Source organism: Pinus tabuliformis, chromosome 8, assembly GCF_031772625.1.
Source record: "Pinus tabuliformis cultivar Carrire ecotype Pingquan chromosome 8, CPIR1, whole genome shotgun sequence".
In the NCBI taxonomy this organism is placed as follows: Eukaryota; Viridiplantae; Streptophyta; class Pinopsida; order Pinales; family Pinaceae; genus Pinus; species Pinus tabuliformis.
The window spans coordinates 108,261,596-108,271,866 of NC_142294.1; the positions used below are offsets into that span (position 1 = coordinate 108,261,596).

Sequence of the window (10,271 nt, forward strand, 5' to 3'; positions counted from 1 at the left end):
ATATATGACCCCCTTTATAGATTCATAGTGAAATATATGATAGTTTCTAAATATCATTAAAGCAGATATCACAATTCAAAATCATTTGTAAATAAATTTAAGATAAATTGACAACATCCATCCAAAAAAATAACAATATGTCATTAACAACTTTCAAAACATGTATAAAATAGCAACATAATACTAATAAAATCAGTATTATTTTTAATCAAAACAAGTAAAATTCAAATATGATTAACAAATCAAAATATTTCATGAATATCGTTATTCTACGATAAATTAACAACATACATAAATCAAACTCATCGTATGATTACAAAATCAAAATGTCTCATTGATATAGGGTAAATTCACAACACCCATCTAAACATAACAATGTCATTCTACACAATAATTTCTTCATAAAAAACAATGCATGTGCATGCCTAGCTACCACCACCAAGATCATCCTCATGATCATCTTGACCATCCTCATTACTCTGATCCACATCATCACCAACACCGCAACTATCATCATCATCTCCTCCTTCACCACCATCATCCTCATCCTCATCCTCATCATCTCCTGATATATGTTGAACATAATTTGGATCATCGTCTTGGCAATCATTACCTATAGCATTCTGACAAAAAAAATCAATATTACATGTTAGTATTAATTACATAACACAACGCATGTTTTTGTTATACAATGTTAACCATAAAATGAAGTAAGATATAATATCTAATAGTACTAAAAAATAAAATGAAAATATGGTTTAAAAGTATATTGGAAATCCAACTAAGATTACATACCATGGAGTCCATCCAAACAACAAATTCAACCCATCTCTTTTCCTGCAGCACCTCCTTTTCCAAATGATTTGGAGGTCTTCCATATTTTAGTTCCTATCAATCAGTAAATAGGGAGAAATTAGATAACAATGACTTTCTTCTAGTACAAAATTTATTAAAAAAATATCACATGTTTAATATACTTACAAAGGTTGTTATCAGTGCTTTTAAACCTTTCTCGCCACTACGATGAGTGACTTTTGTCTTGGTTAACCTCGCCTTGGATGCCTTGTCCTTAAACATAAACCAATTCAATTTATTTTCACACAAATACATGTTTAAGATACTTATAAGTATTAATACATTTTAATTAATGTTTAATGAAAAATTCAATACCTGAATGCTCTCATTGCCGACTTTTCTTTGTGTCTTCTAGAAGAGATTCATTCATACTTAAACAAGGGGATATATTGTAACTTTTTCTAAGTTCTGAATTTTTGGATCGAATACTAGAGTCCAGGCCAAATAAGGTGCTTAAACAGGTTGATATATTATATCCCAGCATAACCTCATGGATCCTCAATGGAGTATCCAGTTGGGAAGGTTCCTACTTGCTCACCACAATCTGTATATTTTCTCCAACTTCGAAATTTTGGTTCTCTCCAGCTTCCTGGCCATTGTTTCCCTCAATTTTGGCAGGGTCAATGAATCCCTCATGTTTTCTGTTACTGTCCATATCAAACAATTTTTCTCTAATTGGACCTGCAGCAGTTATGCCATCAACAATAAAAATGCTTTCCTGGCATGCTCCCTTCATGGATTTGACTAAAGATCAGTAACAGGAGTTACAGGTGGTCCAGGTTCAGGAGTAGATGGGTGGGGTTCATGAAAGCAGTAAAAGGAGCTAAAGAGGGATCTCCTAGTGTCCAAACAGGACTAACTACTTAAAGACTGGGATCTGCTAATGACAGATTGCTCACCCGGGGTCTCAGGATCAGCATGAAAATATTGAAACCATATTCCACAGAAGTGAGATCTTGAAACCATCCAGCGTTCTCTCCCAAGTTCCCAGCATCTGGGAGATGAAGGTTGGTATTTCAAGTCCTTCACTTTCATACCTCCGATGAGTGGATTATCCAGAACGAGGTTTCGAGAAAGGCAGGCAAAAAAGAAAATCAGAGTGTTTTTTGTATTCAGTAGCATCTGAAGTTCTGGTCTCCAACAAGCTAATCACTCCCACTAGAAAGCCATAATGAAATTTCCATATGTGAAATTTCTATAAAGACTGAGCCTTTTGTTTTGAAATCCTATAATATGTATACCGACTGAATGTAAATGTTTGTTCACTAATAGGAAAACAAGGTTACTATCTATTAACATATTTATTAATAGTGAAGAATTGCATTGAACTTCTTTGTGCTATACATATGAATTCTCAGATACTATAAAATATCCGCTGAAAACTAGAACACCTCTAGTTATACTTCAGTTTATAGATCAACTACAGCACAGGCAAACAACCTTATGTCAGACAACAACATCAAATAATTCTGTAGCCATTGACTACAAGATTTGACCACTTTTGACTACAAAACTAACCAGGGCCATCTGGGTGACAACAAATAAAAGAAAGCAGAGAAAATTTGTGTTATGTATATGTTATCTCTTATGCATACAATATTATTATGCGCCTATGGAAAGATGGAACCTCTGCATTTCTTTGGATTTAGGCTATATCATTTTCCTTGAATTAACTAGGTGATTTTTTTTTTATTTTCTCATGTAGTAGGTGCTCCAAGGACATAAGGACTCAGTGTATTCTCTTGCATCTTATTGTCTCAATAGGATTCCGAGCTTGGCCACACTTGTGTATTTTTATTTTCAATAAATTGAAATTGGGATTCTCACTCTAAAAAGATACGAGGGAAAAATATAAACAGTACTTGCAAATTGATAGATAAGATCGTTGTTTATCATATGGTAGTATTTAATGATAAAAGTCTGCTACAAAAAAACACTGCTTTGCATGAACGAAAACAATTGCTACATAAGATTTTCCTAGATGATATCCTTTATCCCATTTGCACAGTCAGGTTTCTGTCAAGGTCTGCACCTGACACTTTCTCTCAGAGCTTAGCAGCACCAATGAGGATACTCTTCATACAGTTAATTAAAGTTTTCATTTGTTTTCTGGAATGCAAAGATGCGGGATATACACATGCACAATCCAAAGCTCCATTTCTGACTGTATCAAAAACTGCAAGAGAAGGTCCTACTCCATGAACAGAAGAGCATCCCATATAATCCTCTAAACCTATTGCCCTTTTCAATTCATCCATTTCGTCCACCATGGGACCTTCAAATACAACAATAAGTGAAGTGCGAAGTGAAGATGATGGAGTTAAATAAGGATGTTGAATTGCTTGGCACATAAGGAAGTTGACATCACTCATGTCTGTGAAATGTTTTCGATTCCTCATAGATGTATCAAGTGCATTTGAGCATTGTCTGGGCAGCTCCCAAAAGTCCCCTGTTTCATTGATATGATGGGTATTCATAATAGCAGAATGGTAGAAACCTTCGTGCCCACAAGAAACCAAAATAAGGGTCAAGGGAAGCAATACAAATATTCACACAACTGATCAGAAGAAAATTAATAAAAAAATAAAGGGTATACAAATTGAGATATACTAATACTGTTTGTAGCTGATAGAACCACACACAATTGCTTTCTTACTGAATACAAGTGTATCTGTACAACATATATACCATGAACAACATGACTGCTCACACTAGAAAAACCCAATTCATAGAGTGCAAGAAATCATGCCATAAATAAATTAAACCTACAGAAACCGATAACTGTAAATAAATACAAAAACATACTGTGAAAACTAGACAAAACTTTGAAGCAGCAGTGGTAATTCAAAATAAAATAAAGCAATGTGCAAATATGGAATTGGCAAAACCTTACCAACACTATGATCAGATAGGCTGCTGCCAACGAGGCTTCTGCAGTCAACCAGAGTTATGACAGAGTAATGCTCCCAGCGATTGCCAAGCTCCTTGAGAACGAAAGTGGCTTTAAGCCCAGCTGCTGTTAAAGCTCCACACATTGTTGTTCTTTCTGTCTTGCAAACCTGTGATGGCAATCCATCAACATCAAAATTGATACTCATGAAATCATAGAACTTATAGTTCATTAATTTATAATGATATAACGTAGAGAACAAAACCTAGTGTGCATTTACTGGCATTAACAATGCACAAATGTAAGACCTCATGGACTATAAACTCTTTGTGGACAATAAACTCTATTAACATGGAAGATAATAGACTTTATGGCCTAGCTATCACTAGGCTATAGACCTTATGGACTTCCTATCCACAGTTACAGAACAATTCCTATCCTCTTCATTGACCTAGATACTAGGAAATAAACCTTATGGACTTCATATCCGCATAACATAATTCCTATCCTCCCCATATGACTTCTCTGACACTACTAAATCAAACAGTACACAGTGTTGGATATTGACTTGCAGCAATGCTACAAAACTATCTATAAATCTATCAGTACATATTATCAACTTACATTCTCAAGCTGAGCTGTCCTCTCTGAGCATAAGCACAGACGAACGATTTGCGAATGGCGAGGAGAATTAGGATCTTCAAATGGCAAATTGGCATGCCTCCTGGACCCCAAAGAATATCCCAATAAGTCAACCCCATGAGCCCAGAAGGGCTTGTTGGCCTGGCCTCTGGGAATTGCATCCTCTATAGCCATAAAATTTAGGTTTTCTTCATGATATCCATTCTTCTCTGTCTGAGAATTGGTTTCATATAAAGATCTATAAAGATCTTAGAAATTTATATAAAGATCTTAGAGGCTAGATCAGTGTGAAAGAGGGAGAGAGCCAACAAGTACCATGGATAGTGAGTAGGTTTCATATCTATAGTCTCTTTATTACAGGATGGTATAACATTACTAATCAGTGAGGCACATAGACCAGTGTACATGTTTCCACCAAGAAAGCTCATAACACAAAGACTAATCGCCCGGTTGGATTCTTCCCTGCACTTGCTTTGGCTGGATCGAATCCCTATATCGGGAGTAGTGCCAGCGGGGAGGTGGACCGGCATCTAGCTAGTCCAAATCATCCATCCAGGCACATCAATCTCAATTCTATGTTTGAAGTGACAGGCAGGCCCCTGACTTATAAAGGGTTCATTCATGCGCTCGTTCTCGCTTATTGATCGGATTACCTTATGGATGCTCGACACCTTGATGAGGTCTGACCTAGATCGGATGCCCAGCTGTATCGGATGGGCGGCGAGATGAGGGATGTTTCTGCTCAAGCATTGATTGACTAAGCCAGTTTTTTCCTACAGGATTCCAATCGGGGCCAACAGGATAGATAGATTGGGCTGATTCCATCCATAGGTTCAGATTAGTGCGTCGCCCTACTTACTATTATTAGGCGACCCCTATTCTTATTTGAGCTCTTCCAACCTTTTCACAATGGCAAGCAATTACCGAATCCACAATGGCTGGCAAGAGCGCCCCCAGCTTATTCCTATAGCTATGGCCAGATCTTCCAATCACCTGGGAAAGCCGAACAAAAGAAAGTGAGGGGCCCTACCGCTCCAGGAGCAATCAGCCAGCACACCGGTGCTCCACCTACTGGCCAAATTAGATATAAAAGGAGGACGTTAATACCAGTTCCCCATTCATCCCAGAATTCAGATCTTTTGACCGGGAATAAGAATCTCGCTTGACCATATAGAACATCTAGTTTTCAACAGAATGAAATGCCACAAGAATTAACGGTCTCACCTACTTCTTGTTGAACTACAGTTATCAATATCTGATTTTTGGACAAACAGTTATCGGGGGTACCTCCATAAAGGATTATATCTCTCCTAGCTTCATAGTTGATCCATTGGCTGGAGGTATTCCACAAAGGGAATTGCTCTTAGTTGAATTTGGGCGCTGGTGAAAGTTTTAGACAAGATTGGGGACGACTTACGCAAGCACTTCAAACTCACTACTTGTGCAAATAAAAATGGCTGATTTAGGGAGGGTTGTAACCACAATCTTGAACTGAAAGAGTTAATTAGAAGGGCACAAGGAAAGTCTTTTCCTCACCTCATCAAAATTCCAAAACTCGAAACTTTTTCAAATTTCCTAGTATATTATTATTTGAAAATAAAAAATCAAAAAACAAAAAAAAAAATCACTAGCTTGAGCTTAAATTTTCATCATTTAGATAGTTTTGGCACTTGAGTTTGATAGTTTTGGCACTTGAGTTTTCCCTCAAAGATTTGTCTAATTGGCCCAAGATATGTATAATGACTTTTTGTGTATAGGGAAAGAAAATCTCAGTCTACTCACCCATCTTATTTTCTGAAGTTAATCAAACACTTGTTTGTTAAAGCCACACTTTATTTTAACATTGAGTTGTTATTTCCTAGGGTTTAGCAATCCTATCTTAGGGAAGCCCCCATTGAGTTGGAGAAGAGTCACCCTAAGGTTAAGAGGGTTGGTGAGGTGACATTGGCATCCCTCTTAGTTGCCAATAGGCTAGTATCATTTTTTTTAATTTAATCTAAGGGTGCTAGTTTGTGAAGTAACACCTCCAATCAGAGGCATTTTAGATGCAAATCAGCAGACCCATGCACCCAAAACATATCAGGTACAGGTGTGGCAAATGTAGGAGTTCATTCCAGTTAGCCTGCTTATTTCATATATAATTTACACAACCCAAGCTATTTCTACGAACCACTTCAACACTAATTTGAAACGAAACAGTTAATATAGGCAGCCACTAGAGAAAATATGCTTTCTCAATCCAAATTCCTAAATCATGCAGGCTATTAATTCCAAGCACTAGGGTATCCATCATTGAATATAATGCTGTGCAGCACTTGTGTTAGCTGATACAAAGTTACCATGCTCATTGCATATGTAATTCACAGAACCTGAGCTATTTGTAACCACTACTTGACACTTTGAATTCAATTGAAATAAAATATAGGCAGGCATTGGGAGAAATGCAGTATTTCTCAATCTCACTTCCAAAATCATGCAGACTATTGATTCCCACCAGCAGTGCTTCCACCATGTAACAGAACAGTTTCCTTGTAACCAACATCAGAAATGCTGGATAGAAATCTTCACTCGCATAAGATTAGAAATGAAAGGAAAGAAAAAAAATTTAATGTTCTCTACTGACCAAACAAAGTCAGTGGAAGAGAATACAACAGTTAAGAAGGATTAAATTTGTGGATGAGAATATAGAGTCTTACCTTTTTCTCTTCTTCAAGAAGTTCTTGAATTGGCCTGTAGGCTGCTGCGATGCATAGGTTCTACAAGATTAAAATTTTCTGTAAGATGAATAAACTATGTGGAAGAAATAGACAGTGAAAATTTTGCAAATTGAAAACAGAAACTATTGCATGCATACTTTCAAGTCACTCCCAGAATAACCTTCCGTTGCACAAGCTAATTCATTGAAATTGAAACCATCCACCACTTTCTCCTGAGCAAGAATAACCCGCAGAATTTTCGCTCGGTTCTCAGCATCTGGTAAATCTACATATATCCTAAAAGAAAAACAGCAATTTATGATGACTTACAAATAAAGGTCTGACAAATTCCTTCATCTAATAATAGATATTCCACAAATAGTGAATCAGAAAACAAGCAATCATACTCCTAGCGTTCTCTGTCCAACAGACCTTCTAGGTAAGCGACGGATAACTGCATCATCAAGATCGAATGGTCTGTTGGTAGCACCCAGCACAAGTATTCTTTGACTTTCTTTAGACCGGAGGCCATCCCAAGCTGCCATTAATTCATTTCGCATTCTTCTTGTTGCTTCATGTTCAGAAGCACCACCACGAGCCCCAAGAATGCTGTCTACCTACAAAATAGATAGAATGTAACTGCAATAACCCATAGAAATCAATGACCACTAAGTAATTTAAGCACCAAATGCAGTGCATCAAATAAAGAATTATATGGAGAAGACCTAGAAATCTCTGATGAACAGCAATCCCAGATAAACACATAAAATTATATTAAAGAAGCCCTTTTTGCAACATATACCATAAGGTAAATCTAAAAAAAGTGCAACTCTAAATGCTTCATAATTTAAAACGATAACTAGAGATAGGATAACTAAACATAGCAAGCCTGGGACAACTATATCGAAATATACCATAAAATAAATGTAAATATGTTGCAACTCACTTTAAATGCTGCATAATTTAAAAGATGACTAGAGGTAGGCTAACTAAACATAGCAAGCCTAAGACATCTGCGAGTGCAGAAAACAGAATACAAGCAACTAAGCTCACCTCATCAATGAATATGATAACTGGAGCTAGCCTGCTTGCAAATGAGAAAAGGGCCTTTGTCAGCTTTTCAGCATCACCAAACCACTGCATCAAAAGAAAGACCCCTCCAGATCAATAACCACCTCAATCACAAACACAATGCAATTTTAACATAAGAAAACAGAACATTGAATTGGAGAAAGGAAAATGCACGGAAAAAATCCATACTGCCATAAAAACCAATGTGAGTTCAAAAGCCTGGAAGCTGCATTAAGAGAGAGGCTGTCTTTCTCTATAGGCAATCATCAACTGAAAACTCACTGCTTCATAGATGTCAATCATTTCCCATAAAACCCCCAATTTTTACAGACTCTTTAAAAATATGTAGTATTTACTGCCCTTGCTATTGAGTTGCTATTATCACTCTTTAAAACCTGCATTATATTTTGAACCTTGCTCTTTTCATACTTAGATTCCAGGGACTGTTCACTCAACCCTGTTCAGGAAAATCCCAATTTAATTGACGATTCCTTGTTTTAAATTTCTAATACCATATCTCAATAAAATTCCTAGCAATTTAATTATTCCCAAAAAAATATATTCACCCCAGTAAATTATTTTCTGAATAACTGCTGAAAAGAAAATAATGGTATTTTAATTTTTAACTTATAAAAACATTTGCAACAGAAACATGAATGAAAACCAACCACAAACACCAAAGAACTTGTTTTTCGGCCCTCCAATTTATCCTTCATTAAAATGCTCAGGAAAAATAAGGGCTCGCTCAAGGAAAACGGCACTCAGAGAAATACAGAAATTACACAACAAAATGGAACCTGGGGATCTCAGCCCCATGGAAGTTTTGTCCCTCTGAAAACTCAGCCTCCTGGAATTTCCATTTCTTTATGAACCTTCTGCTGTCGAGCAATTGGTGTTATTTTGAGCAAAATAATTTGTAAACGAAGTTTCTTGGTTAGTGAAAAGCCCGCCAAAAGTACCTCTACGCCAAGTAGATCCCTTGAAAGTGTCTATCTCTCAATGTTAGTGACATCTCAACGCATTCACCCATTCGGGAGCTTTCGTAGGCAGTCAGCGTCGTATGTAGAGCATCTAGCTCGGCGGGCCTCACAGTTTGTGAGGAAGAGTAAGCAGATCGCAGAGTATTTGCTTATTTCACTCTTTTCGGAAAACCTATAAATTTTTTAAAGTAACTGCTACTTACGAATCATAAGTTTTTTAAAATAAATTCTACTTAGTTTCAGATTTTTAAGGGGTTTTACCGACCCAGAAATAGAGATTCAATAAATGGAAGAGAAGCTTACTGATGGTGACATCGCCGTCGGGGCTCTGGAGCATCTTGTCCATTCCCTTGGGGCCGAGTGAGGTGCGGAGGATTCTCGCAACGGACCTGGCGGCCGCAATGTTGGCCTTCTGAGCATCTAAGCCTCTGATTCGGGTCTTCTGCTCCTGCTCCTTTATTATGATAAATGGCCTCCCGTACTCATCAAATGCCAGCGCCATCCCTGCAAACAGTGACAGATTGCAGCACAGAGATTAAAACCTAAACATACAAGAGTGGCTGCTAAAAACACACTGGATTTTGAACCAGAAACCTGAAATGCGTGTACTCCTCTCTGTGTGGAAGACTGAATGTGCGGGTGGAAATCCATTGAAGTTAAAAATGGAACATACCTTGGCGCCGTCAATGGACTGAAGAACCGATCGTGGGGTTCGAGTGTCTGCTACTGGTGAACCCTAATTCGCAAATCTCTGCAATCTCGTTTTCGCTCCCGCCCTGCGAAAAGCGAACAGATCCTGCTTCTTGTTCTAGAACGTAAACGAAGTTTGGGTTGGGAGGGGTTTTGTAAAGAAAAGTAAAGCTTTACCTTTTTCAAAAATGTTAATTTCATAGTGAAAAACAGTAAATACATTTTTTTATTTTCACATCACTAGTTAAGTAGCTATATAATGTTTTTGGTTCTTGGTTAGGTTGGAAAATATTTATAATAATATAATTTTATGGTTGTTGTTTAAGTTTATTAGGTGTTATTAAAACAATAAATATATTTTTTTTATTTTCACATCACTAAAGAAGTAACTATATAATGTTTTTGGTTATAGGTTACGTTAGAAAATATTTATAATAATAATAATAA

The 10,271-nt window shown here is 36.9% G+C and overlaps 1 protein-coding gene across 9 annotated transcripts; it reads right to left on the reverse strand.

Moving 5' to 3' along the window:
• Positions 1–310: 310 nt before the first annotated feature.
• On the reverse strand, positions 311–9,963 carry LOC149234364 (uncharacterized). Of its 9 annotated transcripts, none has more exons than XM_089371813.1 (9): positions 9,808–9,963; positions 9,400–9,638; positions 8,137–8,220; positions 7,516–7,700; positions 7,242–7,380; positions 7,084–7,143; positions 982–1,068; positions 796–888; positions 311–623 (listed from the first exon to the last, which is right to left on the reverse strand). In XM_089371813.1, the coding sequence occupies exons 2-9, from the start codon at positions 9,634–9,636 to the stop codon at positions 426–428; spliced, it is 1,083 nt and encodes a 360-aa protein (XP_089227939.1). In that variant the 5' UTR covers positions 9,637–9,638; positions 9,808–9,963; the 3' UTR covers positions 311–425. The 9 variants fall into 9 exon arrangements, with proteins under 9 accessions (XP_089227939.1, XP_089227940.1, XP_089227941.1 ...); XM_089371815.1 differs by lacking the exon at positions 982–1,068 and adding an exon at positions 3,749–3,914 and having other exon boundaries at positions 553–623; XM_089371817.1 differs by lacking the exon at positions 311–623 and adding an exon at positions 3,749–3,914 and having other exon boundaries at positions 807–888.
• Between the last annotated feature and the right edge of the window lie 308 nt (positions 9,964–10,271).